Here is a 22987-nt window from a genome sequence, read left to right as displayed (position 1 = left end):
CGCCCCCCTTCCTTGTGGGTCCCACATGGGTCCCCTCCACTTATTCCAGCACCCATCCACTTCGTCTTCCTCCAGAAAAAATCATCCCGTAGCTCAAACCCGTGTTCTTGCTCATCTTGCTACCATTTTCGATCTCCTTGTGGAAAGCTCCATTTGCAAAACTGTTTTGGGGGATTGTTCTTCGGTATGTGACTCCTCCATTGGTCCAATTAGTTTTTGTTCTAGTGCTTTATTTATTGCAAATTTTTGCTGCTGTGGTGACCTTGTTCTTGAGCTTGCATGTCAAATTTATATGGTCCAAAGTAGTTTTGGTGCATGATTTAGCTTCTAGACACTTGTAGGAGTAGTTGCTATCAATTTTGTTGAGTTTGGTTCACTTTTATTTTGAGTCACTAAAAATTTCAGAAATTTTTCAAAGGAAGAAAAATGTACCAAGGTGGTTCTTCGAGGAAGCAAGCACCAAGGCTCGCGATACGTGAGCCGGACCTTGAACCACCAAGGGAAGCTCAAGTGCGGCCTTGTGAATGGCCGTCGGAAGAATTCATGGTCCATGCAGGTTTCAAGGATGAGTTTTATGCATACGTACAAAATGCCGGCCTTGAGGACTTCGTGTCAGACAAGTGCCGACAATACTATTACCTCACTGATTCCTTTGTGCAGAGGTTTGAATTTTCATCTAAGCACAATACCCATACTGTTTTATTTGATCTTTATGATGAATCATATACCATGGACCTTGAAGATTTTAATACTGCTTGCAAAATCCCATAGTGGGACATTCATAGTGAGCCTCACAAATCTGAATACAATGATTTCCTTTCTAGCATCACTGTGAGAGAAACTAGAAACATCACACAAGCCTTCATGGGGAGCATTCATTTTTCTGTCATACATTATTTTGCTCTCTTTATAGGTAGATGCATTAATGGTAAACATGATCATAGCCACCTTTGTGCATCGGATCTTAGTGTCCTCAAGTGTGCAGTGTTGGGTGATAAGCGATATAATCTAGGGGCTATTATTGCTAGGAGGTTACACCTTAATTCTAAAGATGGACATTTATTTGGTGGGATTTATGCAACTCGTTTAGCTAATTATCTTGGAGTACCCATAAGGGGGAATGACATAGAGTTGCCACCCGCTTTTCTTGATTATAATGCTTTGGTGCGCTATCAGTTTCTTGAGAGGAACGAACAGTCCCTCCAGTACCGAATAATATTTGATAGACGGCGTGCCGTCCATGTTACCCTTCCTGCTCCTGCCTTCTTTAACTTTCAGGTGAATGGGAGATATTTTATAACTAGAGAGGAGGCGAACGAGTATGAGAGAGCAGCGTAGGCCACTCCCCTCCATGAAGCTGCCCGCCAAGCGGTAGCTGCCGCAGCACAGTACAACCCCAACTATGATTTCAGATATAAACCAGGCCAGGAGTGGCCCTAGTCCAACTTAGGTCAAAAGCCTAAGCTTGGGGGAGTACGCATTTCTCACCGACATTACATTCATGTTCACACACTCATTCTAGTTGTCGGTGTTCATGCTTTTTCATTGTATTATCCATGTTAGTTTACTTCTTTTTTCTCGCTTTCTTCTTGTGTGTTTGAAAAACTTTGAGAAAAAAACCAAAAAAAGTTGTAGTTTAGTTTACTTTCCATGTTTATTTAGTTGTAGTGTTAAAAGAAAACCCAAAAAGATTTTTCGTTCTTCTTTTACTTGTTGGGAGCTTTCCCGTGTAAATAGTTTTTCTCGTTCTTGTTTTACATTATTCAAAAAAACTCCAAAAACATTTCAGTGTATTTCTTTGAAATTCTTTTCTTTGGGGTCGAGAGGAGGAGACCGCGATGAAAATGTCAAGTGGCTCTCATATGCATTATTGTTGATCTAACAAAGAGCCCATATTACCTTGTCTTCTCCTCTGAATAAATGTTTTCAGATTCTAGCTTAGTCTAATGCATGTGCACTATTATTATTATCCACACCGTTCGGTCGTGCAAGTGAAAGGCAATAATGACAATATATGATGAAGTGATTGAGATGAGGAAAAGCTGGTATGAACTCGACCTATCTTGTTTTTGTAAATATGATTAGTTCATCGTTCCTGATTCAGCCTATTATGAATGAAACATGTTTTCAATGACAATTAGAGATTATAGTTATTCATGCCATGCTTAATTACCTAGGAGTTTATAATGGTTTACCTTACGTGCCAACATGCTTTTAAAATGGTTGTGATGTAGTATTAGAGGATGGTATCCTTCTTTAAATGATTCGAGTGGCTTGACTTGGCACATGTTTACACATGTAGTTGAAACAAAATCAACATAGCTTCCACGATATTTATGTTCATGGTGATTTATATCCTACTCATGCTTGCACTCAATGTTGGTTAATCTCAATGCATGTTTATGACTGTTGTCCCTCTCTAGTTGGTCGCTCCCCAGTCTTTTTCTAGCCTTCACTTGTACTAAGCGGGATTACTGCTTGTGCATCCACTTCCATAAACCCAAAGTTGTTCCATATGAGTCCACCATACCTACCTATATGCGGTATTTACCTGCCATTCCAAGTAAATTTGCATGTGCCAAGCTCAAAACCTTCAAATGATAATCTATTTTGTATGCTCGAATCGCTCATGTAGCAACTAGGGCTGTCAATATCTTCCATGCTAGGTGGGTTATTCTCACGATGAGTGGACTCCGCTCATCATTCACGAGAAAATGGCTAGTAATCGGGATGCCCATTCCCTTGCTCATATCAAATCAAAATATAATTGCAAACAAAACTCCCCCAGGACTGTTGTTAGTTGGACGGTACCCATTGTTTCGGACCAGCCGTGGAATGTGCTTGTTGGTGGTGGGGGAGTATAAACTTACCATTCTGTTTGGGAATCGCCTATAATGTATCTTGTATGGAAGATACCGATATCACTTGATTGTTATGTTGACAATGAAAGCATACCGCTCAAAATATTATCCATCTCTGTTTTAAAACTCGAGCTCTGGCACCTGTGCAAATCCCTGCTTCACTCTGTGAAGGGCCTATCTATTTACTTTTATTGCTGAGCCATCATCCTCTTATAAAAAGCACCAGTTAGAGAGCACCACTGTCATTTGTATGCATTGCTATTAATTTATATTGAGTATGACTGTGACTGGATCTCTTTTGCCATGTATTACAATATCTAGTCAGTCCTTGATCTTCAGGGGTGCTCTGCATTTATGTTTTGCGATCTCAAAAAGGGCTAGCGAGATACCATCTTGTTATATCATATCATATCATGATTGTTTTGAAAAAGTGTTGTCATCCGAGATTTATTATTATTGCTCGCTAGTTGATTATGCCATTGATATGAGTAAATGTGAGACCTAAACGTTATTGTGAATATGGTTAGTTCATAATATTTGCTGAAAACTTGAATGCTGGCTTTACATATTTGCATAAACAAGATCAAACAGAGTTTTTAATAGTTTTTCTTTATCACTTTCAGTTTGTCAACTGAATTGCTTGAGGACAAGCAATGGGTTAAGCTTGAGGGAGTGGATACGTCTCCATCGTATCTACTTTTCCAAACTCTTTTGCCCTTGTTTTGGACCCTAATTTGCATGATTTGAATGGAAGTAAACCGGTCCGACGTTGTTTTCAGCAGAATTGTCATGGTGTTATTTTTATGCAGAAATAAAAGTTCTCGGAATGACCAGAAACTTCACGGAGATTATTTTTGGAATAAATAAAAAATATTGGTGAAAGAATCAACCAGAGGGGACCCACACCCTGTCCATAGGGGTGGAGGGCGCGCCCTCTGGTCTTGTGGGTCCCATGAGTCTCCACCGACCTCAACTCCAAGTCCATATATTCACGTTTGGGAAGAAAAAACAGAGAGAAGGATTCATCGCGTTTTACGATATGGAGCCGCCGCCACCTCGTGCTCTTCCTCGGGAGGGCAGATCCGGAGTCCGTTTTGGGCTCCGGAGAGGGGAAATCGTCGCCATCGTCATCATCAACCATCCTCCATCACCAATTTCATGATGCTCACCGCCGTGTGTGATAATCCCATCGTAGGCTTGCTGGACGGTGATGGTTGGATGAGATTTACCATGTAATCGAGTTTCTTTTGTTAGGGTTTGATCCCTAGTATCCACTATGTTTTAAGATTGATGTTGCGATGACTTTGCTATGCCTAATGCTTGTCACTAGGGCCCGAGTGCCATGATTTCAGATCTGAACCTATTATGTTTTCATGAATATATTTGCGTTCTTGATCCTATCTTGCAAGTTATAGTCACCTACTACGTGTTATGATCCGGCAACTCCGGAGTGACAATAGTCGAGACACTTCCCGGTGATGACCGTAGTTTGAGGAGTTCATATACATGTATTCACAAAGTGCTAATGCTTTGGTCCGCTTCTCTATTAAAAGGAGGCCTTAATATCCCTTAGTTTCTGTTAGGACCCCGCTGCCACGGGAGGGTAGGACAAAAGATGTCATGCAAGTTCTTTTCCATAAGCACGTATGACTATATTTGGAATACATGCATACATTATATTGATGAATTCGAGCTAGTTCTGTGCCATCCTATGTTATAACTGTTGGATGATGAATGCCATCCGACATAATTATCCATCATTGATCCATTGCCTACGAGCTCGTTTCATATTGATCTTTGCTAAGTTACTTTTTCGTTGCCATTGTTACAATTGCTACGAAACTGTTACTGTTACTCTTGCCACTGTTACCGTTACTTCCATACTACTTTGCTACTAAATATTTTGCTGCAGATATTAAGTCTTTCAGGTGTGGTTGAATTGACAACTCAGCTGCTAATACTTGAGAATATTGTTTGGCTCCCTTTGTGTCGAATCAATAAATTTGGGTTGAATACTCTACCCTTGAAAACTGTTGCGATTCCTTATATTTGTGGGTTATCATCGGTATCAACCAATGTGCGGGTAAGGAACATCACTTTCCCTTCCTCGTTCCTTTGCCCAATCTCCAAAGTCTCCTCCACACCCCCTCATTAGGTCTCTCCTCTTCCTCTGGCCTTCGGCCACGACGATTTGGGCGATGGATCCACCCTGTTGTTGCTAGTAGTAGTAGTTAGGGATTTTTGCCCTAAATTGTAATTTGCGGTGGTAAGCTTGTCGGAGAGGAGAATCTGGCATGCCTTTTTCGGTGCCTTCCTCGGAGCTACAATATGCATAAGAAATATTCCCTAATGATCTAAACGCTTTTATATTAGTTTACGGAGGGAGTACATCTTTCCCTAATAATAAACCAGCGATTGCTCCTAGTCGTACGTCGTCAGTAATTTTGCAGAAAAGCCCCTGTAGTTTTAGGTAATCAACTCGCAGTACGTTTTTAAGTGTTATAACAGGAAAATGTTTCGTTTTTCCAGAAAAAAACCCCTATATTTTTTAATATTCAACCCGCAATACTGCTTCAACTGATATAAACAGGACAACGTTTTCTTTTTCCTAAAACCACATTGTATTCAACACGTGGTCCTGTATTCAGAAGAAAAAAAGGTTCCTCCACGCTGACACAAATGTGCTCTCGTTAAAATTTGAACTCTGGACCTCCCCTATAAAGTTTAGGGTGAACCACTAGACTAGATTACTACTTGTGATAGAAATTTAGTTCGTTTTAGATACTAAACAGTACTATCTCATTCCTTTCTATTAAATTCGGCAAGTTTATATACACCCCCAATTTGTGCGCTGCATGCAATAATGAAAGGGAAAGGGTGACTCTAACTAAACTTGATTTATGGGCTGCATTCGATAAAGGAAGGAAAGGAAGACAAGAACGGTTGCCATATATCTGCTCCGATTGGCACTAATTAAACGTGATTTGTGGGCTATATACATGTACGACAGATGATGTTTGATTTTCTGACTAAAAATTGGTCGTGGGATTTGTTGCTTGTTCGCTGATTGCAATTGACAACCTCAGGGAATTGTTGCGAAAGAAATGGATCAGGCACTCTCTTAGCCCGTTTTGAACCACACTTTTTGTTCTCTGTTAAATTTGAGAAAGTGTCCAATGTTCTAAAATTTAAATGGAATATATGTCTCACACCACAAGTAATTTTCCTACGGTTCTAAAAAACAGTAATTTTTTCATACATTTTCTCCGTAACGAAGCATGGACATTCAGAAAACAGTAAATTTTTCATACGTTTTCTCCGCAGCGAAGCATGGGCATTCAGATAAAGAGATGATATATCCAATTTATTGGTTGAATAATCTAAATGTTTTAACTAATATACTTTGTATATTAGTATAACTATTGTACGTATTACATTCTCATCGGTTTGATTTGAAGGCACTATTTTATCATCCCGTTGCAACGCACGGGTCCTTTTGCTAGTCATTAATTATAAAGAGAAAACCACAGGATGATGACTCTTTTTTACAAGAAGAAATAAATAACGGTGAAAAAAATCATTTTTCAATATATGTTACATACAAATACAATCAGAATCATGAAGAGCATCACTTCGAACCACACACATCCTCAACTCAAAAAATAAAACCCACACATCCTCTGGCTTATTGCGCCGGAAGAGATACCACCAAGTTAAATAACAAATCGAAAATGCCACCAGTATCCCCATGAGAAAAATCGAATAGGCCACCAGTATCCCCATGAGGGAACTACCAAATTTTCAGAGACCCAGGGTCAGGGCAATGGCAATTGCAACGCTGAGACCCAAATTAGCAACTCCAGTCCATGGACGCTCCGTTGCACCGCTGTCGTATGGGCTATTGTCCACCAATGGCTGGCTACCGAAGCCCATAGTCTCCCCCACGCTCTCCACAGCTTGCCCCTGCCCACCAACGCCACCCGGCGCCAACGGCAGCTCGGGTTGTGCAACTCCTCCGACGGAACCGTAGCTGTTGCCGTCGATGCCTCCTTCATCTTGCCCGAATGGCAACCTGCTGCTCCCCTTTCCGATCGGACCGGCGAAGGGCGGCATTGCCGGTGCCAACCCAGGAGAACCGGGCATGCCGCAGTGTTGCGCGGCGCGCGGCTCGTCGCTGGCCTTCCACGCAAGCTCGCCGCCCTTGTCGAGGATGCGCATGTCACCCTCGTCCACCAGCTGCAGGGTCTTGAGGAAGTTGTTGTCGTCCGACTCTGTGTCGTGTGTGTGCCACACTGAGTTGCTCCCGTCGAACACCTCCAGCCCTTTCCACGAGAACACGAGCGCGCACGTGTTCACGGTGCTCACCGCCAAGCACTCCGACTCCCACACGCTCCGGCCCTCCGCGCCCGGCGCCGTGGTGTCGAGGACCTCATCGTAGCAGAAGTCGGCCCCGAGGCCGCCCGCGCCCGGTGCGGTCTGGCTGCGCATGAAGTAGGCCGCGTACTTGCCGGACGGCGATGTCAGGAACAACACGGGGTTCTCCTCCCAGTGCGGCGGGATGCTCGCCAGAATCTGCTGCTTGGTCTCCCGCTCTACCATGCCGGTTGGCGCCGTCGCTGTGACGTGGGAAGGGAGGAGAAAGGCGAACGAGAGGCACATGGCAATGTATGAGACGAGCTCCATGGCTACTTGTGTTTGGGCTTCGCTACCTGGTCAGATGCAACTTCTAGGTGGGGTTTTGGTGTTTGTGCTTGTGCTTGCATTGTGCATGGGGTGGTATGTGCTTCTTATAGGGAGATTTGGCAAATGGAAATGGAGTGCTACATGACGATGGCAAAGGCATGGTTGACTGGTGGAGCACCTCGCTCGTTGAGTGGTTGAAGTCACCGGATCCACGAAAGTGCTATTCTGTGCTCGAGCACAGATGCCCTCGATATCCCTCCCCTCCGTTTCCCTAGGGATCGCCAACTGTCAATGTATAGGCCCATGTATATCGCACGTATTTGTATTAATAAACGGAAAAATTAACGCCCACACGTGTGGGCGTTTGCACATCGCCCACACGCCTCCATCACCACTCATTTTGCCACGTATAAACAGATGACATCAGCAGAAATCTTTTTGGTTTTCGGCTTAAAAATGTTTTATCTCCTAATTAAAAAAGCGAATTAAAAATCCGTTTTCACCATTAAATCCGTCTTGACGAGATCTTCAAAACTAGACCCCATGTTGATATGCTTCGATGAATTTTTTTTGCCCAAAAGTTGCCATGATGTTTACACCGTAGTTGCCATAGTGCTTAAACTAAAGTTGCCATGTGGCAATTTTAGTTTGTAGATCATGGCAATTTTAGTTTTTCGATGATGGCAATTCCAGTACTTTGACCATGAAAATATTTTTTGTATGAACCATGGCAATTTTAAATGCATGTATCATGGCAATTTTAATTTATGGTGCATGGCAAGTCTAGTTTCTTAATTCTTCGTTTTATAATATGTCAAAATTTACTTTTAAATGTAGAAAAAAATAGCTGAAACATATCATGGCAACTTCAGTATAAACATCATGGCAATTCATGTGCAATAGACACGGCAACTTTTAACCTAAAAAAAATTTCGTCGAAATATATTGATATGAGATCTAGTTTCGAAAATCTCGTCGCGAAGGATTTAATGGTGAAAACGGATCTTCAATCGATTTTTTCATTTAAGAGATAAAACATTTTAGAAACAGAAAATCCAAAAAGATTTTCACCTGAATGCATGCGGTGACATGGCGTAGTCTGTGTGTTGTAGGGCGTGTGGGCGGGTTTGGCTCCCACCACACGTGTGGGCGTTAGCGTTGTCCTTAATAAAACGCGACGATGGCCCACGCCTGATCGCAAGGCACTGGAACGCCATCAGCCTCCACCGCACCGGCTCGGGAAAAGAGACGACGTGGGTCAGTAGCTCCCGGATTTTGGACCAACGCCACCATGTGGCCCATTTATTGCGCCTGGCCGTTGGAGGCAGCTACCTAATCTTCTCCGGCACGGTTAGTCTTCATCCCATCGTCCCCCACTGTCTCCAATCGATCCCAGCACCTGCCCAGCAAGCAGCATTTGTTCACCAGATGATTCAGGTCAACTACAGTACCCACCCACCCAAATCAGTACCACTTTCCGAAATGTAACCTTCTATTGAGAACTTGTTCACCAAATACGTGAAGCTTCACCATAGTTCAATTAAAAACTCGAAAAATTATTGCCATGCAAACTAGTATTTCACTGGATTGTGTGGAACACAAATATCTGAACTAGAACCAGAGCCGCACATGTAACTGATAGCAACCAACACAATGAGAAGAATTTGAGATGCTGGGGATTTCAATAAAACGCAAGTTCAGAAGGACAACTTCTGGGATACACCAGAAGCAGAGTTGTTTCGACCGCAATCTTAGGTGCCAACTACCATGCCAGGCCATATCTCTATCAAATGAGAGCATAATCCTTAAGGTTCATGGTAAAATAAAAGGATAAACACATGGTACAAAAGGTTAAAAGTAAGACATTTTGACAATTTTCTTTTCTCTAAAAATCCATGACATTTTCTTCTAGGACTGCATCATCACTGGCAAGCAGGGAGAAATGGCAGACAATGCCAATCTCGACTAGCTCCTGGATGGTAGAGTCAAGGGCGCCAAGTTTTGCCTTGGGCACGATCAGCTTGACCTCCTGCGCGCTTAGCCTCTGCTAGTAGTAATCCGGAGATTCAGAACCCGAATTTTCTAGCTCAAGGAGCATATAAAATGCCCCAATACCCTCGCATGGTTGAAAAAGAATCAAGGTTTTTAAGATGAACAGGCAAGGCAACAATGTAAAATAGCTTTTGTTAAGTGTATGGAAACATGTTCTTCTAATAATGGAAAGCAATGGCAAGAAACCTGTAACTCACACAACCCAACCCAGTATAGCTCCCATGTATTCCTTGATTTCAAGAATTTCAAATTCATGAACTAACTCACGAATTACATACATTATCCAAATGAAGTGTCATCGTGTCGTTAGTAAATTACATCCGTTATCAACTTCACAAACTACCAGAAAGATGTGCCATTTCCATTTCTTTCAGGATAATATTGAAGATAGTTTCTAGAAGGAAAAAATGAAAATTGTAACATGGCATGAATATGGAGCTTGAATTCAGTTCAGAACTTGCAATGTGTGAAACGATCAGCAGCCTGCTGGCTTCTCTTCCTGGCCTAAATTGTACAGCAGAAAGTATTTGTGATAGGCCTAGCTAATTAACCCCATAGAAGTTAACAATCAAATGGACCAGACCATGCATGCTCAAGAAAGCGGTCAAGAAAAGTTAATGGAACACTGAACATTGTGCTCACGCAATTATGAACTATCAGGGAAAAAAAAACTATCTGTCTAACAAAAATTTAGATGTTCAGATTTATGCTTCTCCCTCCAGTGTTTCATAACACAGTTCTGTATGACATAAAAGACACTTGATCCAGAGAATATTTCTGGAAAAACAAATGACTTGAGCAGGCAGACGGGATCCAAGAACCTTATAATTCGCCTGAACCGAGAAACCTAGAGGCTCCAACACCGTAGGTGTGGACACCGTCGTCACCTCTCAGACGCAATAGTAGGACACCTCTGGGGCATGCTGCTGCCGTCTGCTCCCGTCGTGCTCGCGCCGGAGAAGGCCACTGCGCATGTGGATCTGCTGTAGGCCCGCCGTCGCTCACGCCTCTCCTACCTCGCTTACTGGACAAGGTAATAACCGAAGGCTGTTACAAGCTAGATCGGGTTTCGAACCCCAGTCGGATTTAACAGAACAAGCCCTCACCGGGCAGAGCATCCTACTAGGGGCTGCAGCTCCAAACCTCAACCTGCAAGAGAGTTTCTTCACAACTCAGAAACATTGTTTGACACTTTCCATGTGCAGAAGATAGAATTATGTCTACAGGGTACACAAAAATCACAAAGGAAAACCATACATTCCACATTTCTTATTTCTGGTAGGACCAGAGATTGATATGAATGCCTTATTCGAGAATGATAACCAACAGTCCAAACATGGTAACCTCTACAAAACAATTACAGTCAGAACTCTACTCAACCGAACATGTCGAATCATACGCGTGGACTTTAGTACAAAGCTCACAGCCTAATGCAGGTACTTTTGTGCCAACCAAGAAAATACATTCGACGAGAAAATTGTATAGGCTCCCACGGATTGGAACTTACTCACCTCTTGCACCAGTCGATGGCTCCCCGACCCAGTGTCACACGTTCTCCAGGTCCGAAGGGATCCAGTGCCCAACTACCGACTCCTCCCGGAATTGCCCCTACTTCTTTGGCACAGACCAGTGGTCGAGTTGCAAAAAACGGTCTAACAAATCCCATGGCTATATTGAATGATCCAACTGCTCCAGTATATCACCATCAACATATTCAAAGGATCTTACATCCTCATCCTTCTTGCCAAAAGAACTTGCTCAGCCCATTCACAGCACACAACGTTTGCTAAATTAATCGCTGCACCCAGCCTCACTTAGTTCTACCTTCCAGTACTAACACACTTATACTAGTACTAACACTAATTATTCAACCATAACCCAAAACTCTGCTTAAGGACCCAAATTGTTCTAACTATCTCCTTTGGTTGGACTGGTTTTCAGCAGTGTGAACCCACAAATTAGTGCACAAATCTCAAGCAGATCAACAAGCACTCGACGCTGTTACGCAACATACAGGAAAATGGAAAACTACCCTCTTCGTGTACGATCGAACGCACCTCTTAGCCCAGCCAGGTGCATGCGGGTCTTACCAGTGGAGAGTTCAGATGCCTGTGGCGAGGGCTCGCACCTATCCGCCCGACCCTTTTCTCCCTCCCAGATCTGCGCTCGCTTGCGGCTCCACCCGCCGCCCGGGTCTTGGTCAGCAGTGTTGAGATGTAGATACATATGTGTATTTCTTGTACAACAAGCTCTCCTCCTTCCATGTATAGTTGAGGACGTGGCTATCCTTTGTACTTATATATACGTGCATATTGCACCCGATCAATATATCGTGAGTTGCATAACCTTCTACATGGTATCAGCCTTCCTCCGATCCTCTACCCTAGTCGCGTCGCCGTCGCTTCCCAGCCGCCGCCGCTAGTTCCCTCGCACGCCCGTGCCGCCGACTACTCGCCGCCGCCGTGCCCCCTTCCCCACTGCTTCCGCTCCCGACGCTCTCGCTACTGCCACCCTACTCATTAACCTTCGTCCCTGTCGCACCCAGTGGAACTTTACACCTCACCACCTCCTCTTCGGGTCTCCTTCTTCATACGACGGTCTTCGTATTTTCGGTTGTCTTTGTTATCCTAGTATTGTCGCCACCTCTCCTCATAAACTTGCCCCTCGTTCCCTTCCGTGTGTCTTCCTTGGTTACCCGGCTAACACCAAGGGCTATAGATGCTATGATCCGGTTTCCCACCGTGTCATCACATCCCGACATGTTTATTTCGACGAGTTGTGTTTTCCTTTTAAACAGGAACAGCAGGCGGCTTCTTCATCGGCGCCCGTAGCCCCTCTTTGGCCGACCCTGTCCGCCCTGGCTTTGCCCCATGGCGTAGGGCGCCCCCTGGACGCACGGCACTCCGGCTCCTGCCCGCTGCTTCGCCAGGCTCACCGACCTACGAGCCGGCCTCCACGTCGGCCTCCACGCCGGCCTCCCCGGCTGCTTCATCGTCGGGCCCCGCGCCGGCCTCTCCAGCTGCTTCATCGCCGGGCGCCGCGCCGGCTTCTGAGCCGGCCTCTCCGGCCTCTTCTTCGCGGGCTTCAGCGCCAGCCTTGCCGGTCTTGCCGGCTGTTGTGCCAGCTCGCCCGCCGGGATCGCCCGCTTCTCCCCCGACTTCTTCGCAGCCGGGCGTGTCGCCGGCTTCTTCACCGCCGGGTTTGGCGCCGGCCCCGGTGTCTGCTGTTGTGCCACCACCCGCTGGCCCTGTCACTCGGTCGCACCTGGGTGTCCATCGGCCTAGCACTCGCTACCCTCCGGATGAGTACACCTGCGTGGCTTCGACGTCTTCCTCGTCACCGTCACCCCTGCCGACCTCCGCCCGTTCCGCGCTTCGTGATCCCATGTGGTTCGCCGCGATGAAGGAGGAATTTGACGCATTGCAACGCAATCACACTTGGCAGCTCGTTCCCCGTCCCCCTCGGGCCAACATCATCACCGGGAAGTGGGTGTTCAAGCACAAGTTTCATCCGGATGGTACTCTTGACCGACACAAGGCCCGTTGGGTCGTTCGGGGTTTTCGTCAACGAGCAGGCGTTGACTTCACAAACACTTTCGCCCCGGTTGTCAAACCCGGGACAATTCGGACTGTCCTTCAGCTAGCGGTCTCTCGCTCCTGGCCTGTGCATCAGATGGATGTTTCGAATGCTTTTCTTCATGGGCATCTTGAGGAACAGGTGTTATGTCAGCAGCCGACTGGGTTCGTAGATGAGTCTTCTCCGGATCATGTGTGCTTGCTTACTCGATCTCTGTACGGGCTCAAGCAAGCTCCTCGCGCGTGGTACCAGCGCATCGCAGCATTTCTTACTCAGCTTGGCTTCCGCTCCACTCGCTCCGACGCTTCACTATTTGTCTACCACCAGGGTGATGCTACTGCTTTTCTGCTGCTTTATGTCGACGACATCATCTTGACAGCATGCTCGACTGCCCTTCTTCGACAGCTCACGGATCGTCTTCGTGCTGAGTTTGCCATTAAGGACTTAGGTCCTCTGCACTATTTCCTCGGGATCGAGGTTATTCGTCGAGCAGATGGCTTCTTTCTTCATCAGCGGAAGTATGCTCATGAGCTTCTGGACCGTGCCGGGATGCTTAATTGCAAACCGGCTGCCACACCTGTCGATACGAAGGCCAAGCTCTCTGCCACAGATGGTTCTCCTGCTTCAGATGCTCCATTCTACAGGTCGATTGTTGGTGCTCTTCAGTACCTCACTCTTACTCGTCCGGAGGTCCAGTACGCTGTTCAGCAGGTGTGCCTTCATATGCATGCTCCCCGTGATGCTCACTGGACCGCAGTCAAGCGCATTCTGCGCTATATCCGTGGCACCTTGGATCTTGGGCTGTCACTTTAGGCTTCATCATCTATGGATCTGACGGCTTATTCTGACGCCGATTGGGCCGGCTGTCCTGACACGCGCCGCTCGACCTCTGGTTATTGCGTCTATCTTGGACCATCACTTATCTCCTGGTCGTCCAAGCGGCAACCCGTTGTCTCCCGATCCAGTGCTGAAGCGGAGTAGCGTGCCGTTGCCAACGTCGTCGCCGAGTGTTCCTGGCTTCGTCAGCTTCTGCATGAGCTCTTGTCTCCGGTTGACAAGGCCACGATTGTCTACTGTGACAATGTTTCTGCGGTCTACCTCTCTGCCAACCCGGTTCATCATCGACGCGCCAAGCACATTGAGATTGATATCCATTTTGTTCGCGAACAGGTAGCTCTTGGTCATGTACGCGTGCTGCATGTCCCTACGTCTCAACAATTTGCTGACATCATGACAAAGGGCTTGTCTACCGCGTCTTTCGAGGAGTTCCGATCCAGTCTTTGCGTCGACCATGGTGCCGCTTCGACTGCGGGGGGGTGTTGAGATGTAGATACATATGTGTATTTCTTGTACAACAAGCCCTCATCCTTCCATGTATAGTTGAGGACGTGGCTACCCTTTGTACTTATATATACGTGCATATTGCACCCGATCAATATATTGTGAGTTGCATAACCTTCTACAAGCAGGCTGGGCTGGAACTCTCGCGACGTACGGCGCCAGACCCATCGGGGCTACACTCTCGTCCACCTCTTCAATCAAGATCTAGGGGAATCTAGATCCGGGCACCGACGAAAACAAGGAAACAAAATCAAGTATGAACCAGCTGCATTCACTTTCGAATCAAGGAAATCATGAAGTCACCTGCTAATTGTTTGCATGAGGAACTCCAACGCCGGCAATGGAGTTCACTCCTTCAAACGCAATTGTCTTCTCAAACCAGGACCTCACACCAGCGCCACCGACAAGGGGGATACAACTAATGCCTACACCCATCCTTGCCCGAGAAGTGACTTTCCTAGTCCACGGACCAACTTCCCCGCAGGACGACCCGAGCCACGGCTCAGAAGAACACCTACGACGGCCGTCCGAATCGCCGGCACACCAAACTGACGGAGGGCGACGTCCTGGGCCCACGCCTCAGATGAAACGCGTACGTACAGCACGCCCATCCCATTTTCTGTTTCCCCGTATTCCCCGATAATGCATAGCGGCACAGATCCCCAGACCATCTACGATGGTCCAGATAACGAGCGCATGTGTGCTCATGACCAGATACTTCGCGTCCAATCATCCCGGATCCAATATATCAGTGGGAGATTAGTAAATCAAACGACCACAAAGTCGATCTGGCAGCGTCAGAATTTGGACTTCCACGCAACAAGTTTAACGATGAATCAATATCTTACTAATTTATTTTCAAAGGAGTATACAAAATTTTGTTAAGTCTTTGTTAGAAAAATTATTAATATTGGTCAACTTCTTAGCCATCCGATCAGCTTTGTACAATCTGTGATTAGTTGGGATTCTTCCTGTTGTTTATGGACTTTTTGTGTGTGATCCTTTTGAGCTTTTTTTCGGTCTTTCTTCTTTTTGAATTGAGTGGGGGAGAATTATGGAGGTTTCGCTTTTCTTTCATATATTAATTTAATTTAGTTATATTTATAAATAGGAGCATAACTATATAGTTGAAGATTAAATGTGTGATAGTTTTCCATCTTAAAGCTTTGCACCTTAGTATAAAAATTGCGCAATTGTCCTAATTTTTCGTTTATCTTGCTATAGTTATTTTCTTGTAACTGTGCAGCATATTCTTTGTATATTTATCTAGCATAGAGTTAATATTCACAATTTAATCTATGTAGTATATATATTTTATAAGGGGCAAATATATGTGTGCAACATGTCTAGAAATAAGTCTTCTAGTCTTGTGAATTTTCAATATGAGCATATTTATGCATGTAGGAATCTTCCACCACATACCGATTTCATCATATCAATTGCCATTTCTCCTAAAATGACTTATCTCACAAACCGTTGATTTAGTTAGCGATCTATCTTCACCGGTGAGTTCGTCTTGACGAAGGCTTAAAACAGTATCCCACGATATTTTGTTTGGACTAAAAAATCGATTGCCACTAGGTGCCACATGATAAGTATGAACATATATGTAACTTCTCGGCGAGGATCTTTAAGACCAGTTCTTTGGTGATAAATGACATGTTATGATTGTAAAAAGAAACTTTACAATGGAGATTAACCATGTTAAGAAATTATCAGAGCTAGTTGTGTGTAGCGTGGAATTTCATGGGAATTGGAACAACATTCATTATTTTTCACCTTTTAGAAGTATGAACATATATTTGTGTGCTACATGTTGGGGAACGTAGTAATTTCAAAATTTTCCTATGCACACGCAAGATCATGGTGATGCATAGCAACGAGAGGGGAGAGTGTTGTCCACGTACCCTCGTAGACCGAAAGCGGAAGCGTTAACACAACGCGGTTGATGTAGTCGTACGTCTTCATGATCCGACCGATCAAGTACCGAACGCACGGCACCTCCGAGTTCAGCACATGTTCAGCTCGATGACGTCCCTCGAACTCCGATCCAGCCGAGTGTTGAGGGAGAGTTTCGTCAGCACGACGGCGTGGTGACGATGATGATGTTCTGCCGACGCAGGGCTTCGCCTAAGCACCGCTACGATATTATCGAGGTGTAATATGGTGGAGGGGGGCACCGCACACGGCTAAGAGATCAATAGATCAATTGTTGTGTCTATGGGGGGGCCCCCTGCCCCCGTATATAAAGGAGCAAGGGGGGAGGCGGCCGGCCTAGGAGGAGGGCGCGCCAAGGGGGGAGTCCTACTCCCACCGGGAGTAGGACTCCTCCTTTCCTTGCTGGAGTAGGAGAAGGGAAGGGAGAAGGAGAAGGAAGGAAGGGGGCGCCCCCCCTCCCTAGTCCAATTCGGACTAGTCCATGGGGAGGGGTGCGGCCACCCTTTGCGGCCTTTCTCTCATTTCCCGTATGGCCCATTAAGGCCCAATACGAATTCCCGTAACTCTCCGGTACTCCGAAAAATACCCGAATCACTCGGAACCTTTTCGATGTCCGAATATAGTCGTCCAATATATCGATCTTTACATCTTGACCATTTCGAGACTCCTCGTCATGTCCCCGATCTCATCCGGGACTCCGAACTCCTTCGGTACATCAAAACTCATAAACTCATAATAAAACTGTCATCGTAACGTTAAGCGTGCGGACCCTACGGGTTCGAGAACTATGTAGACATGACCGAGACACGTCTCCGGTCAATAACCAATAGCGGGACCTGGATGCCCATATTGGCTCCACATATTCTACGAAGATCTTTATCGGTCAAACCGCATAACAACATACGTTGTTCCCTTTGTCATCGGTATGTTACTTGCCCGAGATTCGATCGTCGGTATCTTAATACCTAGTTCAATCTCGTTACCGGCAAGTCTCTTTACTCGTTCCGTAATACATCATCTCGCAACAAACTCATTAGTTGCAATGCTTGCAAGGCTTAAGTGATGTGCATTACCGAGAGGGCCCAGAGATACCTCTCCGACAATCGGAGTGACAAATCCTAATCTCGAAATACGCCAACCCAACAAGTACCTTCGGAGACACCTGTAGAGCACCTTTATAATCACCCAGTTACGTTGTGACGTTTGGTAGCACACAAAGTGTTCCTCCGGTAAACGGGAGTTGCATAATCTCATAGTCATAGGAACATGTATAAGTCATGAAGAAAGCAATAGCAACATACTAAACGATCGAGTGCTAACTAACGGAATGGGTCAAGTCAATCACATCATTCTCCTAATGATGTGACCCCGTTAATCAAATGACAACTCATGTCTATGGCTAGGAAACATAACCATCTTTGATCAACGAGCTAGTCAAGTAGAGGCATACTAGTGACACTCTATTTGTCTATGTATTCACACATGTATCATGTTTCCGGTTAATACAATTCTAGCATGAATAATAAAAATTTATCATGATATAAGGAAATAAATAATAACTTTATTATTGCCTCTAGGGCATATTTCCTTCAGTCTCCCACTTGCACTAGAGTCAATAATCTAGATTACACAGTAATGATTCTTACACCCATGGAGCCTTGGTGCTGATCATGTTTTGCTCGTGGAAGAGGCTTAGTCAACGGGTCTGCAACATTCAGATCCGTATGTATCTTGCAAATTTCTATGTCTCCCACCTGGACTAAATCCCGGATGGAATTAAAGCGTCTTTTGATGTGCTTGGTTCTCTTGTGAAATCTGGATTCCTTTGCTAATGCAATTGCACCAGTATTGTCACAAAAGATTTTCATTGGACCCGATGCACTAGGTATGACACCTAGATCGGATATGAACTCCTTCATCCAGACTCCTTCATTTGCTGCTTCCGAAGCAGCTATGTACTCCGCTTCACATGTAGATCCCGCCACGACGCTTTGTTTAGAACTGCACCAACTGACAGCTCCACCGTTCAATGTAAACACGTTTCCGGTTTGTGATTTAGAATCGTCCGGATCAGTGTCAAAGCTTGCATCGACGTAACCATTTACGATGAGCTCTTTGTCACCTCCATAAACGAGAAACATATCCTTAGTCCTTTTCAGGTATTTCAGGATGTTCTTGACCGTTGTCTAGTGATCCACTCCTGGATTACTTTGGTACCTTCCTGCTAGACTTATAGCAAGGCATACATCAGGTCTGGTACACAACATTGCATACATGATAGAGCCTATGGCTGAAGCATAGGGGACATCTTTCATCTTCTCTCTATCTTCTGCAGTGGTCGGGCATTGAGTCTTACTCAACTTCACACCTTGTAACACAGGCAAGAACTCTTTCTTTGCTTGATCCATTTTGAACTTCTTCAAAACTTTGTCAAGGTATGTGCTTTGTGAAAGTCCAATTAAGCGTCTTGATCTATCTCTATAGATCTTGATGCCCAATATATACGCAGCTTCACCGAGGTATTTCATTGAAAAACTCGTATTCAAGTATCCCTTTATGCTATACAGAAATTCTATATCATTTCCAATCAGCAATATGTCATCCACATATAATATCAGAAATGCTACAGAGCTCCCACTCACTTTCTTGTAAATACAGGCTTCTCCAAAAGTCTGTACAAAACCAAATGCTTTGATCACAGTATCAAAGCGTTTATTCCAACTCCGAGAGGCTTGCACCAGTCCATAAATGGATCGCTGGAGCTTGCACACTTTGTTAGCTCCCTTTGGATCGACAAAACCTTCCGGTTGCATCATATACAATTCTTCTTCCAGAAATCCATTCAGGAATGAAGTTTTGACATCCATTTGCCAAATTTCATAATCATAAAATGCGGCAATTGCTAACATGATTCGGACAGACTTAAGCATCGCTACGGGTGAGAAGGTCTCATCGTAGTCAATCCCTTGAACTTGTCGAAAACCTTTCGCAACAAGTCGAGCTTTATAGACAGTAACATTACCATCAGCGTCAGTCTTCTTCTTGAAGATCCATTTATTTTCAATGGCTTGCCGATCATCGGGCAAGTCAAGCAAAGTCCATACTTTGTTCTCATACATGGATCCCATCTCGGATTTCATGGCCTCAAGCCATTTTGCGGAATCTGGGCTCACCATCGCTTCTTCATAGTTTGTAGGTTCGTCATGGTCTAGTAACATAACCTCCAGAATAGGATTACCGTACCACTCTGGTGCGGATCTTACTCTGGTTGACCTATGAGGTTCAGTAATAACTTGATCTCAAGTTTCATGATCATCATCATTAACTTCCTCACTAATTGGTGTAGGCGTCGCAGAAACCGGTTTCTGTGATGAACTACTTTCCAATAAGGGAGCAGGTACAGTTACCTCATCAAGTTCTACTTCCCTTCCACTCACTTCTTTCGAGAGAAACTCCTTCTCCAGAAAAATTCCGAATTTAGCAACAAAAGTTTTTCCTTCGGATATGTGATAGAAGGTGTACCCAACAGTTTCCTTTGGGTATCCTATGAAGACACATTTCTCCGATTTGGGTTCGAGCTTATCAGGTTGAAGTTTTTTCACATAAGCATCGCAGCCCCAAACTTTAAGAAACGACAGCTTTGGTTTCTTGCCAAACCACAGTTCATAAGGCGTCGTCTCAACGGATTTTGATGGTGCCCTATTTAACGTGAATGCAGCCGTCTCTAAAGCATAACCCCAAAACGATAGCGGTAAATAAGTAAGAGACATCATAGATCGCACCATATCTAGTAAAGTACGATTATGACGTTCGAACACACCATTACGCTGTGGTATTTCGGGTGGCGTGAGTTGCGAAACTATTCCGCATTGTTTCAAATGAAGACCAAACTCATAACTCAAATATTCTCCTCCACGATCAGATCGTAGAAATTTTATTTTCTTGTTACGATGATTTTCAACTTCACTCTGAAATTCTTTGAACTTTTCAAATGTTTCAGACTTATGTTTCATTAAGTAGATATACCCATATCTGCTCAAATCATCTGTGAAGGTGAGAAAATAACGATATCCGCCACGAGCCTCAATATTCATCGGACCACATACATCTGTATGTATGATTTCCAACAAATCTGTTGCTCTCTCCATAGTTCCGGAGAACGGTGTTTTAGTCATCTTGCCCATGAGGCACGGTTCGCAAGTACCAAGTGATTCATAATCAAGTGGTTCCAAAAGTCCATCAGTATGGAGTTTCTTCATGCGCTTTACACCGATATGACCTAAACGGCAGTGCCACAAATAAGTTGCACTATCATTATCAACTCTGCATCTTTTGGCTTCAATATTATGAATATGTGTATCACTACTATCGAGATTCAACAAAAATAGACCACTCATCAAGGGTGCATGACCATAAAAGATATTACTCATATAAATAGAACAACCATTATTCTCTGATTTAAATGAATAACCGTCTCGCATCAAACAAGATCCAGATATAATGTTCATGCTTAACGCTGGCACCAAATAACAATTATTTAGGTCTAAAACTAATCCCGAAGGTAGATGTAGAGGTAGCGTGCCGACCGCGATCACATCGACTTTGGAACCATTTCCCACGCGCATCGTCACCTCGTCCTTAGCCAATCTTCACTTAATCCGTAGCCCCTGTTTCGAGTTGCAAATATTAGCAACAGAACCAGTATCAAATACCCAGGTGCTACTGCGAGCATTAGTAAGGTACACATCAATAACATGTATATCACATATACCTTTGTTCACCTTGCCATCCTTCTTATCCGCCAAATACTTGGGGTAGTTCCGCTTCCAGTGACCAGTCTGCTTGTAGTAGAAGCACTCAGTCTCAGGCTTAGGTCCAGACTTGGGTTTCTTCTCCTGAACAACAACTTGCTTGCTGTTTTTCTTGAAGTTCCCCTTCTTCTTCCCTTTGCCCTTTTTCTTGAAACTAGTGGTCTTATTGACCATCAACACTTGATGCTCCTTTTTGATTTCTCCCTCTGTAGCCTTTAGCATTGCGAAGAGCTCGGGAATCGTCTTATCCATCCCTTGCATGTTATAGTTCATCACGAAGCTCTTGTAGCTTGGTGGCAGTGATTGAAGAATTCTGTCAATGACGCTATCATCCGGAAGATTAACTCCCAGTTGAATCAAGTGATTATTATACCCAGACATTTTTGAGTATATGCTCACTGACAGAACTATTCTCTTCCATCTTGCAGCTATAGAACTTATTGGAGACTTCATATCTCTCAATCCGGGCATTTGCTTGAAATATTAACTTCAACTCCTGGAACATCTCATATGCCCCATGACGTTCAAAACGTCGTTGAAGACCCGGTTCTAAGCCGTAAAGCATGGCTCACTGAACTATCGAGTAGTCATCAGCTTTCCTCTGCCAGACGTTCATAACATCTGGTGTTGCTCCTGCAGCAGGCCTGGCACCCAGCGGTGCTTCCAGGACGTAATTCTTCTGTGCAGCAATGAGGATAATCCTCAAGTTACGGACCCAGTCCGTGTAATTGTTACCATCATCTTTCAACTTTGCTTTCTCAAGGAACGCATTAAAATTCAACGGAACAACAGCACGGGCCATCTATCTACAATTAACATAGACAAGCAAGATACTATCAGGTACTAAGTTCATGATAAATTCAAGTTCAATTAATCATATTACTTAAGAACTCCCACTTAGATAGACATCCCTCTAATCATCTAAGTGATCACGTGATCCATATCAACTAAACCATGTCCGATCATCACGTGAGATGGAGTAGTTTCAACGGTGAACATCACTATGTTGATCATATCTACTATATGATTCACGCTCGACCTTTCGGTCTCCGTGTTCCGAGGCCATATCTGTTATATGCTAGGCTCGTCAAGTTTAACCTGAGTATTCCGCGTGTGCAACTGTTTTGCACCCGTTGTATTTGAACGTAGAGCCTATCACACCCGATCATCACGTGGTGTCTCAGCACGAAGAACTTCCGCAACGGTGCATACTCAGGAAGAACACTTATACTTTGATAATTTAGTGAGGGATCATCTTATAATGCTACCGTCAATCAAAGCAAGATAAGATGCATAAAAGATAAACATCACATGCAATCAATATAAGTGATATGATATGACCATCATCATCTTGTGCTTGTGATCTCCATCTCCGAAGCACCGTCATGATCACCATCGTCACCGGCGCGACACCTTGATCTCCATCGTAGCATCATTGTCGTCTCGCCAATCTTATGCTTCTACGACTATCGCTACCGCTTAGTGATAAAGTAAAGCATTACAGGGCGATTGCACTGCATACAATAAAAGCGACAACCATATGGCTCCTGCCAGTTGCCGATAACTCGGTTACAAAACATGATCATCTCATACAATAAATTTAGCATCATGCTTTGACCATATCACATCACAACATGCCCTGCAAAAACAAGTTAGACGTCCTCTACTTTGTTGTTGCAAGTTTTATGTGGCTACTACGGGCTTAGCAAGAACCGTTCTTACCTA

At 44.6% G+C, this 22987-nt stretch overlaps 1 protein-coding gene across 1 annotated transcript; it reads right to left on the bottom strand.

The window, feature by feature from the left end:
- Positions 1–6662: 6662 nt before the first annotated feature.
- On the bottom strand, positions 6663–7544 carry LOC123096987 (uncharacterized). Its single transcript, XM_044518768.1, has one exon. It carries the CDS (start codon positions 7542–7544, stop codon positions 6663–6665), a length of 882 nt encoding a protein of 293 aa, XP_044374703.1.
- Positions 7545–22987: the final 15443 nt, after the last annotated feature.

This window comes from Triticum aestivum, chromosome 4D (genome assembly GCF_018294505.1).
Source record: "Triticum aestivum cultivar Chinese Spring chromosome 4D, IWGSC CS RefSeq v2.1, whole genome shotgun sequence".
Classification (NCBI taxonomy): Eukaryota; Viridiplantae; Streptophyta; class Magnoliopsida; order Poales; family Poaceae; genus Triticum; species Triticum aestivum.
This window is presented reverse-complemented; position numbering and strand designations above follow the sequence as displayed.

Bases quoted from the DNA above. Each gene is read 5' to 3' on its own strand.
- LOC123096987 (XM_044518768.1), bottom strand. From the start codon at position 7,544: ATGGAGCTCGTCTCATACATTGCCATGTGCCTCTCGTTCGCCTTTCTC.